The sequence below is a fragment of the Anabrus simplex genome, chromosome 12 (assembly GCF_040414725.1).
Source record: "Anabrus simplex isolate iqAnaSimp1 chromosome 12, ASM4041472v1, whole genome shotgun sequence".
Taxonomy (NCBI): Eukaryota; Metazoa; Arthropoda; class Insecta; order Orthoptera; family Tettigoniidae; genus Anabrus; species Anabrus simplex.
The window spans coordinates 17,329,807-17,345,429 of record NC_090276.1 but is presented as its reverse complement, the minus strand read 5'-3'; the positions used below and the strand labels follow the sequence as shown (position 1 = coordinate 17,345,429).

Genomic DNA, 15,623 nt, shown 5'->3' with positions numbered 1-15,623 from the left:
CACATGGAACTGCTATGCTGTAAGAAGGAAAATTATTTCCCCTAACACTTTCAACACTACCATATTTTAATATGACCCTGGCAGTTGAACTGTTTATTGCTCATGAATTTTAATACATTATTAAACAACAGCAAAACATAGTACATACCTGATTTTTGTATCATATGAAGGTGTTGGACATCCAAAATGAAGATGTTAATCAGGAAGTACATATCTAAAGTAATTTAATGATACTAGTCTTGTGAAAAACATTTAAAAAATGTATGGGAAAAACTTTTCCATTCAAGTTTGACCAATAATCCTGCTCAAACAATAAAAATGAATCATTTAATGTGCCTAATTAAGCCACAAATAAACACATTACATTTGAAATAAAAATTTAAAGAATAGTTTATTTTGGTATAGTAGCTCTGAAAACATTGGGCTATGCACTGTCCAACCTTGTACTCCTTGCACCATCTACTTTCTTTTCACAGTACAGGTGAATCATCAGCCTGCTTCTCTTAGTCTAAATGAAAATAGGCCTATAAGCCCAAATTCCTGGAGAGGTGAAGTATTTCTGTCGTTTGTATTTGGAGTAAAATTATGCAGCTAAAAAAATTGCATTTGAAAGTGACGTAACAAAAAAAATCTTGTCCGAACTATCACTTGATATGTAGTCTGGTTTGTAAGCAGAGTCTTCATCACTCTCATCTATTTCTGAACCCACTTCTCTCGATAAAATATCCAAGATATCACTATCATTGAGCCGGCGTGAGGACATGCTTTTACCATAACACAGCTCACAGCGCAACAGATTTGGAGCGCTCAGCACATCAAATGCTTCAGTAGAAGTCACGGCAAGGAGAAACTACCCTTTTTGTTGTTTCAGTTTGAATTTCCGCATGACTGCTGCATTCTAGTGGACACTAGATAAACTATTACCTCAAAGCAAGGGACGGTGACCGTATGGGATCGTGCAACTGCCAATAAACACGCACGAAAATCACACTCGTATAGTATACGGGCGCCGTCCACAACCAGGATAGCAGTTCGCCTGTATCCCATGCATGCATCGTGTTGAAAGTGTTAAAAACTTCCGGTATTATTCTAAGAGAGATTCTTTTGCTGTTATATATTGTTCTTGTTTTCATTTTAAACTTGCATTATCACTACACGTATAAATTGGAAGGCGTTTTAAGAAAAACTTTGTTATAAATGGACATTGCCAATGGGATGGACTGCGTTCATGATATTAGAAACTAGTGAACCAGGTCCATAGTGTTCTTCAAATTAAAGCGTAATATGTGTATACATTACTTCTTTCTTAAAAATTTGATTAACATTTGTATTTAAGTAAAGTATCTTATACATTTGGATAGTGTGCCCCACTGGTTGAAAAAAATTCTATCACTTGCCAACTTCTGCTGATTTGCTTTTAAGCCCCTGTACTGAACGCCCAGCTCAGCCTTCTTGTGGTGTTTTGGGAATATTTTATTTTTCTGGGGATCTTCGGCATGTCAGCTTTTCTGGTACCAAGTGTTAAGTTTCTAGGGTGCCTGAATGGGCCACATTAATTCCTATCTATTTTCATTTTTATACTTATAGTTCATTTCTTATGTGAGTTTCGACTTGACATTTGAGTTTGAGGGATGTTCCACCATTCAACACATTGCAACAATTTATTAGATTATAAGAAGACCAGTTTTGACTCCCATGGAGTCATCATCAGTTCTTGGTGAAAATTAAATTAAGGGGAATCTGATAACAATCATCATAACGAAAAATCCATGCGCCTATAGGTGGTTGCATGGAAATACATTGTTGAGTTGATAGATATAACCTTGAATGCAACATACACTTGGCAAGGAGAACTTGGAGCTTAGAAAGTTCCCAGTTCTGGCTCTAACAGTCTTGTGTTCATAGAACTCAGAACACTGGAATTACATGTACTGGATTGAAAATAATTACAAAACACAATAAGGACACTTATAATGGTGTGGAAAACTTGGCTCTTTAAGAGCATTCTTGGATTTGACAGTCCTGTTTCTGTCTGAAAAAGATTGGATGAAATACACACCATGAAGCAAAATGTATAAAGACATAGATCTAGTCTAAACTGTCGCGCATTCATGTACACGGAACACTGGGAACACTTGTATTGTTTGATAACACACTCGTTCAAATGAAAACACTTATAACCATATGAAATAACCATATGGTTAAACGTCAACACGGAAATGAAGATCGTAACTTACGATTGACATTTGAGTGCTGCCTTTTGGCAGAGACTAAGTGAATGAATAAACAGCAAATCATAGGCAGCCGATCGCTCCGCTAGAGTACATTAGACTCCAGTTGCGGTGACCAATATTGTCGATCTGTTGTTTTCTGTAACCACGTGCTATCAGCTGTGTATTGTATTGTGCTCAATTCTTTTCGCGGTCTTTTTCAGTTCACTCGGTCATTCGTGACAATGCACCAACACTGGTGGCTAGAAATAATGAGTTGATTGAGCTGTTGAAGGAGCACAGTATTTCGGTTTGCGATAACATAAGGAAGGAGGGAATTCTTGCACCTTGTGAAACGAAAAGCCCTAGTACCCAGTTTACGTGGTGGATAAAATAGTCAGGAGAGTGAAACCTCAACAGACGATGACAATGCTGATAGTGGCTCAAAAATGAGTGGTAGGATTGTAGGATTTTTTCCTTCCTTAGGAGAAATTGAATCTATCAGCAATTACATGTAACAAGCTTTAACAGTTTCATTTCTAATAATAATAATAATAATAATAATAATAATAATCCTGTATTGACTATATATCAGAGAGTGAATATTAAAGATAAACTTAAATATTATCAACAAGTGTTCCGCCTATTCAGTACAATTTATACATGTTTCGTCCCCTAAGGGACATCATCAGCTATAATAAATTAACATTAATATATCAGAATACAAAATAAATATTATTAAAATTGGCAAGACACATTAAAAACATTGATGTATAGTACGACATTTAAAATACAATCTTAGCAGATTTTGTCAAAGTCATATGACTATACATCTTTTTTTTTTTAATGTGCCTTACCAATTTTAATATTTATTTTGTATTCCGATATATTAATATTAATTTATTATAGCTGATGATGTACTAACATGTACTAATATAATAAATTATAAATTGTATTGAATAGCTGGACCACTTGTTTATAATATTTTAAATTTATCTTAAATATTCACTATTTTCTATCAGCAACGTGAGCTCTTCTAGATGGTGAGTAGAAACTTCATTTCGTTTTATCTGTTCGAGCATTGATCTTTTTTTTTTTTTTAATCTTATAGCCTTATCTTCCATTTGTTATGTGTTATTGTTCATCTTATCTGAGTTATGCATTTTGCTGCAAAGAATAATTGATTGTGGACTTATATTACAGTATGTACATTTCCGCTCGTGTTGTGTGCAGGGAATCAGCTTTTTTTGTACTCGTAACAATTTGGTGCCAATGTCTGACTTCCGGTTAACTGTCAAAACTCATAGAAACGGAACTATACCTTTATACATCGCTGCAACTTAACTTCCTTTTATGAGTAATTATATTCCTTTACCTCCTAAATATAGAACAAATTTCCCTCAACATATTCTCAGGTTTTAATGTTAAAAATTAATTTCGACTTTCAGAAAAATTGTTGGCTATTGTTTTGAAAAATAAATTTCTCTGCTGGGTGAAAAATTGCTTACACTTGTGCACTTACGCTGTTTTGTTTCTGAGCCCAAGTTTCATTGGGCACCATACAGCATGATTCCCTTGAGCAGTTGAAAGAATACTTTTATTTTTAAATACAGGAAGAGTAAAGAAACATTGGATAAAGAAATATAAGTACAGCTGGTAAAAGATCAGGAACACAGGACAAATACGAAGGAGAGAAAGGTCCTAACGGGATAATATAGGTATTGGGAAAGAACAAACAAACGAAGGAAAGGATGTCAAATCAAGTCATATACTGAGAGCTTGTGTGGGAAGAGGGAGCAACAGAAAGGTGAGACGAGGACAATCTCAACTTCTTTACAATGAACCATGTCCTGCTCCAGAAATGGAAATCTTGATTTCTAAAATTTTTGCTGTACTTATCTTTATCTTATGTTTCTTTCCTCTTCCTGTATATTTCTGGCTTTGTTCCTATCCTACACTCCCCACGTCAAGGTGGCCCCTCAGTGGGTAATTGATGCCTGTCCTCCCAATGAACCTGTGAAACAGAAATTAGCTCATCTGGGGCTGAGAAGAGGTGGATGTAGAACTGAGATTGAGAAGGAGAAAGCCTATTCGAAGACGGCAGTGTGTGAAGATTGTTCTTGTCTCCCCTTTCTGTTGCTCCCTCTTGCCACACTACCTGTCTTTGTTCTATTGTGGTTCGTTTCTCTGGAAGTGGCTGGAAGTCTGAAATTGCATTTGCCACATAACTTCTTGAAGTTTAAGAATGTTTGCCCATTGTTGTGGACACACGTTGCAGTCAGTTTCTATCAAATGCATCTCATTCTTTATTTAGTTTACATTTTGTTGTCTTCACTGGACCACTTTAGTTAATTATGCATTAGATTTTTCGATTTTCTCTCAGCCCAGTACTTCTTCATTCTCTCTGATATTGATTTTTTTCTCCTCGTCTGAATTTTAATGTGTTATCATTGTCATTGAATAAGCCCTTTTTCTGGACAGAAATGCAAACACAAAGGTCTTTCTAACCTTATCTTCAGTAGAAATACTTGCTTCTTCCCTATGCATTTTACGTCACACTGACAGGCAGGTCTTATGGCAGTGACAGGACAGGACTGGGAAATAAACAACTGTGGCCTCAATTAAAGCATAACTGCAGCATTTGTATGGTGTGAAGTTGGGAGACAATGGGAAACCATCTTCAGGGCTGCCAACGGTGGAGTTTGAATCCACCATCTCCTGAATGCAAGCTTGCAGCTACGTGACCCAAACCGAATGGGCAGTTCACTCGGTGGATGAATCTGTAGCTATACATTTGTGCAGAATCACAAAACAAGTTGTCTCCTACATTAAAAAAAAAAGGAGTGAACTCAGCTAATGAGAAAGTTTGCAGAACAAACCGAAGCCTCAAGTGGTTAACACAACTATTTTCCAGTGGATTTGGCAGTCAGAGGAACTGAAATTCAAGCTGCTTGCAGAAATTGAGTTCAGACTGGCTTTCAAATTTTGAAAATGCCATAGGTAACATAGTGAATTTTTTTGGGACCTATGCTCTTTAAGTGTACCATAATAAATAGAGTTTGAATGCACTTTCTCTGTTCTTTTGGGTTCAGCTAATCTGGAAAACTTATCCCCCAATTAAGGAAAAAACAAACCCCATGACGATATACAGCTCCGATGGTTCTTGGTCTATCAAGTGACCACTGCTCAGCCCAAAGGCCTTTAGGTTACGAGAGACATCTGGTCAGTGTGAAGAATCTCTCGACCCTTATTCTTGGCTTTTTATACCAAGGCTGCTATCTTACCGCTAGACAGCTCCTTAATTGCTTTCGTGTAGGCTGCATGCACCACGAATCAGCCCTCAGTTTCAGGTAAAAATTTCTGACTTAGCTGGGTATCAATTCTGCGGCCAACTCGCTACGACAGTTTAATGACATTCTAGCATATTTAAAGTGTAATCTTTTAGGAAAAGATGAGAATGGAATGCCAATAAAATTCATACAGGCAAGATTTACATAATTTTCATTTTTTCTCTCTTTCTTTCATTCAATTGTACAGAAATTGCTGATTTTTAATTGCAAGTCCTCTTCACATTTCTCTTGTTTTTACATCAACTCCAGCTGATACCTGGAAAAAATTAAGTTTGTTTTGCAACATATATATACTCTCATATACACATACACACGACACACTAGCCACTGAACAGTGATGACAAGTGACATTGCGATTGTCACAAAAAGGCTTTTTCTTTCACAATGACACACACTCGGAAATCCTCATGATGTTCCCACTTTCAATTCACTTTTATCAGCCTATCTCTTTCACATTTCAGACACTCAGTACAATAAAAAAAATGGATGTGCACACTGGTTCTTCTGAACAGGACAAGTAAGAGAAAGGAATTTAAATAGAATAGTTCAAACATTACAATACAAGAATCATTTCCGATTTGTTAGTGCATTTGAAAGCCAATCCATCGCTGAATCAAGGCCTTCTCCCTTCACAGCAGATGTTTTGAAGATCTGGAATGTTCTGTTCTTCAGGGCATCAAGGCCAAGTGCTTGGTGGACTTCGGCCACACTGAGAGCTCCTTCGATGTCTTGTTTGTTTGCAAGCACCACTAAAATAGCTCCCTGCAGTTCGTCCTCCTGAAAATTGATAACAGGTTACTGACAGTAAATTACATTCATATTTGAAAAGAAATTGGTGATCAAACTGTTAATGCTATATGTATTTTCACAAGAGTTTAATCCTGATGTAAACATGGTATGTCCACACCTCCGCCAAAGAATGAGTTCTGATTCGCTGAGCATGTAGTACCGAACTCCACCCCGTCAACGTCTCGTGTTCAGACGTACAGAGCTACGCATCACATACGACAACAGTGCGAAGATCTGTACTTCTGAATAAACGACTAAACCTGGATTCTGTTCACTTAGTTTATTGAACACATTAACGATGCACTGCCTATGGTCACTTCTGAGCGGTTTTCCTCTTTTATGCTTCACTACACGCGATGGTTCTACCTCTTACTCCATTTCTCTCACTATGAATACTGACACTTGACTGCTGCTGCAAGATGCAACACCTTATCTCCACACTGTACAGCTTGGGACTTTCCCTCACTACGAGGAGACTTCCCGTATTACACCATGCCTTGTGCCTTCATTTCCTGTTATTTAATCACTATTTTATTAAAACAAAACCATATATATACCGGTATATGTGACAACCATATTTTAATTTGATTACATACTCTTTCAAACTCTCCAAATGTAATAAACTAAAATAAAATTAAATTAATGTGACGTACTACTTTCTTCGAGCTCACATACAGTCAAGTGAGTGCGACGGTTGCTTCTCCAAACAACTACATCCATGTCCACGTGCATAGGCAAGGTGCTCCGCCTATTTGTTTACATCAGGATTAAACATCGCGAAAAGCAGTATATTTGCTTTACGTCCCACTAACTACTTTTACGGTTTACGGAGATCGAACTACTAAGGCCTCTATTCTCATTCAAACTGGTCGGTCAGTGACGGGCTCGACTGTGAATGGAGGGGAACTTGTGGTCTGTATCCAGGTTGGGTCAGTGGGGGGGTTCAACAGGTAAGTCCGACCGTTCTATCAAAACACCAGAATGAACTTTCTGTAGGTGTGCCCAATTTCCAAGCAGCTCTCGTTTTTGCATTTTACACTATGTGTAAGGGGCTGCCTAGTCGATGTGGTAAAGGCGCACTTGGTTTACCAGGAAGGACATGGGTTCGATTCCCTGTTGGGAATCCAAAAAATTAAGGAATCAGATTTCCACTTCTGGACGACACATGGCTCTGAGGTTCACTCAGCCTAAACCAAACACGAGTACCAAGTTAAATGCCGGAGGGTAAAAGCAGCCAGGCACAGTGGTAACTAATACTCGATCCCACTTAGTACTGAGGTTACAGATTGTGCAAGCCTTTATCTTCCACTCCTCCAAAGGCCTGTATGGAGATGACTTTGCTGCTCACTCAAGGTTATAATTTCATTATTGGTTCCATATTGAATTAAGATTACATATAATTTACAAAGTTTATTCCACCTACTTAATACTGTACGATAAATGCAATGTCTATAAATAACATAATATTGTAATGTATTTATAGACATTGCAATTATTGTACAGTATTGAGTAGGTGGAATAAACTTTGTAAATTAGGCCTATATGTGATGGCTTTGCTTCTAAGCTTTGTTATTATTACCTTTATTGGCCACACTGAACCACTTGAGTCGTCCATGTACACTTCTTCATTCTTCTTATCCGCCCAGTACTTCTTCATTCGTTCAGATTGCAGTGTTCTTAATTCGTCTGAAATCTCTACAGGCCTTCGGTGCATCATTTCAGTTTAAAATTTGTGTTTTTTTTTTTTAAGAAGGGTGGTACCTAATTTTATTCTTGTTCTCTGCTTTATAATATATCCATAATTTCAACTATTTATGAAGTTTTTTTAATTTTTGTAAGTTAAATTGTTTTAAAGTTGTTTATTCGAAAACTACAATACGACTTCCGAGGAAAATAAGCAGTTTTGGAAGGAACTAACTGATATGTACTGTGAGCATCTTTGTTTGTGGGAGGTAAGATCTAAAGAGTATTCTATCATAACCTCAGAAAGAGTGATAAGGAATCACTCATACAAGAAAATTAACCTTTCCCATCCCATGCTCGAGTTAACTCTGATGTCAACATGTCTCCCACTGTCCCAAACATGAGTTAACTCATATTTCAAGCAATCTGCTCTTTTCCACTTACAAATTCAGTCCGACGCTATAGTTTTGTTGATCACCACAGATGATTCATAAATCGCCTTACTGTATTTTGATGATAATTATGTGCCTTGTGTTTTTCTTTCATAGCTGTCTTCTGAGATGTGTGGGCAGAAGTGTAAAGAAAGCATTAAGGTTGTCAAGTCCTAATCAATACAGAATATTACAATATTAATTAGGTGGTTAAACTTTCTTTTTTCCCCCCTCACAAGTTATAGGAAGAGGTGGCAGAAAATAACTGGAATGATTTTTTTGTGTTTCAATAATCCTGTGCTGGAGTTTGCAGATGGTAGTACTGGAAAGGTCTGACCTTGAGTGATATAGTCACTCACCTCAGGCTTTTCAGATCAAGGGGAGCACCTGAGGACAGAGGCAGTGTTCGCTGTATCCAACATGGATCTCAAGTAGCAGCAGCGCGCTTCAATTAGATTTTGTGTTCTCCTGGACAAAACTCCAACGCAAACAGTGGAAATGTTGCAGCAAGATTACAGAGAGGAAGCTATGGGAAGGACGCAAGTTTTTGAGTGGCACAAATGCTTTAAGGAGGGTAAAACTGATCTTGAGAATGCTCCATGCCCTGAAAGACCCTGTGAAGAATGTGAAGACAATTGATGTCATGTTTCAGGAAGACTATTGTGAAGTGTTAAAGGCACCACTGAAAAGAAAAGTTGCAGAAAAAAGAGAAAAAACTTTGCTCAAATGGGATAGATCCTGCACCAGGACAACGCACCTGCACATCGGGCAATCAAGACACAATAACCGAATCGGACATTGAGGTGTTGCCACATCCACCTTATTACCCAAACCTAGCACCATGTGACTTCTACCTATTTCCTGTAGTGAAAAAGGAACTTCAAGGTCATCATTTTCAAAGTGATCAAGAAGTAAACAATGCAATTTCGGGTATACTCAACAGACTTTCAAGAACGGGCTTCGGGGAGTGTTCTGAACAGTGGACTGAACGCTGGAACGGTTGTGTTGTGTCTGAGGGAGAATACTTTGAAGCTCTGTAAGTGAATTTGAATAAAGGTAGCCAGTTTTGCTATAACAAAATCATACCAGTTATTTTTTGACATCTCCTCGTATAATCAATACGGAATAAAATGAGCATAATTACATGTCTGGTAAAAGACCCGATTTTGGACATATAATGCGCCGAGATGGTAGTCTTGAAACGCTGATTGTTGAGGGCTAAGTCCAGAGAACCAGACAACGAGGACGAGTACCAATGTGATGGATTGACATGGTGAACGGCCCCCTACAGAGTTCTCTCAGAGCAACCACATTGAAAGCTTTAGATAGGGAAGAATGGAGGAGTATGATTCATCGGCTAGATGGCTGAATATTATGATAGTCACGACGCCTCAGTCATGAGGCAAAACGAAGAAGAAGAAAAGTCCCAATAGGAAACTACTGCTAATGTTGTCGTTCCACGACTGTCCAGTAACTGCGTAAATATAAGGCAATTTTAGCCTGTTTCAAACATTGACGAAACATCCAGGAAAATCTGGTATGGGACATGCATAAGGCTGAAAAGCACTTGGGAGTAAGAAGGTTAAACTTGATGCTACGCAATTTTCAGTTTGCTGTGTACTTTCCAGATGGGGTATACTTTCTGACCGGCAAACCAACATCAGTGAACTTGGAGGAGGTCGCCTTAGAAAAAACTCTTACATTTTTTTAATGTGATACTTATATCCACATTATTACCATTAATTGGCTTAATATTTTTGTTCACATTAGTTTTAATTATCAGTAGAACTCTAAAAATGGATCAATGAATGAATACTAAGAAAAATTTGTCACCCCTTGCTTTGAAGCTTACTTTGTCAAGATATTGGAGCAATAATATTCCTAAAACCAAGTCACTTCCAAACAGCTATTTTTTCTGCTGTATCATGTTTATTAATGCAAGAAAACTGATGTAGCAATTATGTGTCCAATTCCAATCATCATAGATCTGCATTTGGTACTGTCGCCCAGGTGGCAGATTCCCTACCTTTTTTTACCTAGTCTTCTTGTAAATTATTTCAAAGAACTTAGAAATCTATCGAACATTTCCGTTGATAAAATATTCCATTCCCGAATTCCTCTTCCTATGAAAGGATATTTACCCAGGTTTGTCCTTTTCTTTATCTTCCAACTTTATCTTGATACAGTTAATCATTAGAATGGAATACCCGTACATTATCAACTGATGGAAGCATGTGGGATGAGTGTCATTCTCACTACCAAAAAAAAATCCCTGTCAATAAAATACCATTTCCCCCCCACATCAGACCAGTTTGGAACCAATTTCAGAACAGCCCAGTGCAGCTGGAAAGGATATCTCCAAAGTTTCTGAGGTGACAGTGGGACAAACTGCCTAGAAGTGGGACTGTCCAGGAAATCTGGTCTTTAATCAAGGGCCACAATGCTGATCATTCATGTATGTATAGTAATGTCTAGCAGTGAAAACTATAAAATGATGGAAGCACTAAAACGAATAGAAAAACTTGGCATATAGGTTAATTACCCACCAGGTATTTGGTAGATCTCTTGGACATACACATGCATTTTATATACTAATAATTAAATTATCTAAAGGAATCCATAATTAACCTACAACATTTAGATACCGATATAAATACATGCATATGCTCTCTCCTCATTCTAAGTTTTCCCTCTAAGTACTCAGTTTACGAGGTAATTTTGTTGAAAATGCCGCTTGATACAAATATAATTAATGGTGGTGGTGATATTCGTATGCCCTCAGCTACCATATATGTGGACATTTTAATCAGACGCCATTTAGGCTGCCTGCACACCAATTTTTTTTTTTTGCTAGGGGCTTTATGTCGCACCGACACAGATAGGTCTTATGGCGACGATGGGATAGGAAAGGCCTAGGAGTTGGTAGGAAGCGGCCGTGGCCTTAATTAAGGTACAGCCCCAGCATTTGCCTGGTGTGAAAATGGGAAACCACGGAAAACCATCTTCAGGGCTGCCGATAGTGGGATTCGAACCTACTATCTCCCGGATGCAAGCTCACAGCCGCGCGCCTCTACGCGCACGGCCAACTCGCCCGGTGCACACCAATTTTGGCACTCCATTATACTCTACCTGATGGAAGAATAAACCAATCTCCGTTGGGCAATCTATGCAGTAAATATAGCCTTTAAAATACCTTATGGGCCATGGCGATCTATGGTTGAATGTTAAGTAATGCTGTAAGGCAAACGTCAAGTGTTTCACCAGAGATCTTTTATACGACAACATCATTCGACATGGGGTGCCAGACAGACATTTTACATCCTGTAACACGACCTAGTAAGTTGAAAATTGATTTCGATTACAATGTGGTTGTAAAAATTCAATATTCATTGACTTGGCCCTCAACGGGCGATTGGCACGCACTCTACAGTGTGATGGCAGTAGTGCCAGACCTGCAGCTTAGATCCTTTCCAACAGAACAAAGATGACCTAGGCCAACTAACGCGAAATTGGGAGGTTGTGGGTTCGGATCCCACTGGCGTCTGGTTGGCCATTTTTGTTCTGTACTTAACATCTCTTCAATACGTACTAAATGTATGTAACACGACCTAATAGGTTGAAAGTCGATTTCAATCACAGATTTTTTTATTTTTTTGCTAGTTTGTCACATTTTTGCTAGTTAGTCACACCGACACAGGTCTTATGGCGACGATGGGAGAGGAAAGGCCTAAGAATGGGAAAGAAGTGGCTGTGGTCTTAATTAAGGTACAGTCCCAGCATTTGCCTGGTGTGTAAATGGGAAACCATCTTCAGGGCTGCCGACAGTGGGGTTCGAACTCACTATCTCCCGGATGCGAGCTCACATCTGCGCGCTCCTAACCGCATGGCCAACTCACCCGGTAAAACAATCTTCAGGGCTACAGACAGTGGGAGTTTGAACCCATCATTTCCCAAATTAATAGTTGACGCCGTGCCACCCAATACTCACTACATTCAACTACGTGCGGAATGACTGTCGTTTGTTTAGTTCACATGGCCTTCTCACACAGGACGTAGTCGAGTGGTCAACCTGTTCACTGAGGAACTAAGATAAGCAGTAATTCGAAAGGTGAATTATAACTTTTTTCCCTTGCCATGCAGACAGTATACACCGTGACGATAGATAAAAGCCTATTTGTGCTTTTATTCTGCAGGGGTTGGTAATGCAACCTAATTATCGTAACTGATGGGAATGACATCACATCCCTTTACATGCTGGCGAATAGAAATGCAAGTAGCTACAGTACTTTAGCAATGGATAATGGCAGGTGCTGTTCTTTATTAAGTTATAAAAATAACTGTATTATCGGCACACTTTATCTTGGTGCATTTGTGTACGGGGGTAAGGAGTAAGGAGGGAGCTGTCCCGGTCCTGGTAGTGCTGCCAACTGAATGAAAATGAAATCTGAATTGAATTGAGAATATGATCGATCGATATGAAGTTTCTAAACCGTTATTATCTTAAGCCAACAACTGTGTCACATACACATTATATAACATTTCTCGATGCGAATCTTGTTCCTAGCATGAATTCTATAGTTTGGCTTTGCTGTGTAAACAACAACAGTACTAGTACGTAAAGTGTACGCCAAATGTCGAACAACAATGCTTAAGCGATTCATAGTTTGTGTTTCAAACGTTGCCAGTACGAATCTCGAAGATTGCCGAGGTCGACCGATTCAGCACTAGGGTGTAAATGCACCAAGATAAAGAGTGCCGATAATACTTTTGGGGGCAGGATGGTGGGTTCCTAGACATCACAATGTACACACACATCTCTTCTCTGAAAGGAATTGATATCATGCGACAAAAGCTGGCTCAGTTAAAACAGTTAATACAACTATACAATACACATCTCAGGCAAGACAGCTGCAGCGTGCTGCAAACTTCCACACCTTCGTTAGTTGCTTACACAATTATCAGTCACAGGGCCAACAATGGAGATGTCTAAGTGACACTTGACTGGTGCACTGTTTCATTTTTATAAGAGCCTAGGCCAATTCATTTATCACAGTTAGCAGTCACATCTGTCTGTGTGGAATTCTGCTAATGATGCTATATTTCATCAATTTCAGCCAGTGGCAGTGGCTGTTGGCGAGCATGGTAGATGGATATTTATGATATTTTCTTATAAAAGTAAATATATTTCTAAGGGTGGTTTGGTGGGTTCCTAACCTTGACAATGAACACTTCACTCTCCTACAAGAAGTACAATGTAATGTTTATTTATGTATTGTTCCTTTCAAAATAATGTAATTTATGCTGAGGTGTGTAGCCTATTGTATAGGCCCTAGTTCTATTTTATAACTGAGGTTTTTCAGTCTGTCGAAAATAACTCAGTTTAACATAAATTTAGAAATTACCTGAAAAAGATACCATTATTATAGTAGATTATAGTTGTTTTTTTATGTCGCACCGACACAGATATGTCTTACGGCGACGATGGGATAGGAAAGGTCTAGGAAGTGGAAGGAAGCGGCCGTGGCCTTAATTAAGGTACAGCCCTGGCATTTGCCTGGTGTGAAAATGGGAAACCACGGAAAACCATCTTCAGGGCTGCCGACAGTGGGGCTCGAACCCACTATCTCCTGATTACTGGATACTGGCCGCACTTAAACGACTGCAGCTATCGAGCTCGGTGTAGATTATAGTAGGTCTTAATCCACCTTGATACAGATTTGAAATAATTCTTTATTCTAAGCTATGCTCAAATAGGTGTAGTATAAAAACATACTCAGTTATCAGTCCTTTAAATAATTCCTAACTACTTGTAAATTATAACTTGTCTTACCCGTAACATATACAGCAGTTCATCCTTTGATATTCCTATTCTGTCTCGATCAGCCGAGTCCACAACATAAATAATAGCATCTGTATTGGAATAATAACAGCGCCAGTAGGGCCTAGGAAATAAGAAAATAAGGATACATTAGATAAGTCAAAATACTGAGGAAAGAACAATACAGCAACAATTACCATGAAAAGCTGAACTGAAGAATACTGACCCACAACAACAACAAAAAACTTTAGTGAGCACTTCAAAATAATAGTAGTACTATACAAGTTTTGTAACAGAAATTACTAATAACTGATCATATCTTACCTAATACTAGTCTGTCCACCAAGATCCCAAACTTGAAACTTCAAGTTTTTATAAGTAACTTGTTCTACATTGAATCCAATTGTTGGGATTGTTGTAACCACTTCTCCTACTTGCAACCTATTTACAGAAAATTGATCATAAGATAGGAGAAAAGAACTTAATTATAAAAGTCTCATATTTTGAACAAGTTGTCATAGTAAATAAGTTTCTCACCTGTAGAGAATAGTAGTTTTTCCTGCTCCATCTAAACCTAGGATTAAAATTCTTACTTCCCGACTTCCTAGGAGGTTGCGGAAATAACTCAACAGTCCCCCTAAAATTGGCAGAAGGGAAAGGTCACACAAGTTAGTATATTCTGTATTTATTAGCAAAACCGGAGGCCATTTAGTCAAATATGTAACTGGATTATATTGCTGCAGTGAAATTTTATATAACAGATATTTCAGCATAATAATGAAATATGTTTAAAAGAATGCTAAATGATAAGCTAGGTTAATGAGACCATGCCGACTAAGTCATGATAGTAAATTGAAATCATATCCAAGTCAGTGAAGAAAGCTACAGACATCAATAACATAGAGAATTATCTGCCATACCCATAATAAATAATCCTGCAGTTGGTCTTGCAACTTTTAATTGGCAAAGAGTTGCTTATTTTAATCTTTAATAAGTTTCCACTTGTACGCCCTTCGATAGTCAATACATTTGTCTAAAACAACACATGAAATTTGACGTGTACTGGATCGGCATAGCCAACGTATGAAATACCTGGTGGGTGATGTTGCTGGTAAGTTGTACTCCTAAGTGTGGTTCATCATGTTGGCTACTCTGTTGTATGTTGTAGATACTGAAATGTGTGCTTTAACGCCATTTTGAGTCAGAGATTTGTTCTGTGATGTGTTGAAGAGTGTGGTGTATCTTTACACGTGATGTGCTTTGGGATATCTTGGTCCAGTGTCGCAGTTCGCAGCAACATCTATGTTTTGAAGTGTGCTCGGTTTAACTGTGCGATTTTAAC

At 38.3% G+C, this 15,623-nt stretch overlaps 1 protein-coding gene across 1 annotated transcript; it reads right to left on the bottom strand.

Annotated features, from left to right (window-relative positions):
* Positions 1-5,698: 5,698 nt before the first annotated feature.
* On the bottom strand, positions 5,699-15,348 carry Arl1 (ADP ribosylation factor-like 1). The gene is made up of 5 exons (XM_067156740.2): positions 15,202-15,348; positions 14,819-14,918; positions 14,606-14,722; positions 14,294-14,405; positions 5,699-6,337 (listed from the first exon to the last, which is right to left on the bottom strand). Exons 1-5 carry the CDS (start codon positions 15,203-15,205, stop codon positions 6,128-6,130), a joined length of 543 nt encoding a protein of 180 aa, XP_067012841.1. The 5' UTR covers positions 15,206-15,348; the 3' UTR covers positions 5,699-6,127.
* Positions 15,349-15,623: the final 275 nt, after the last annotated feature.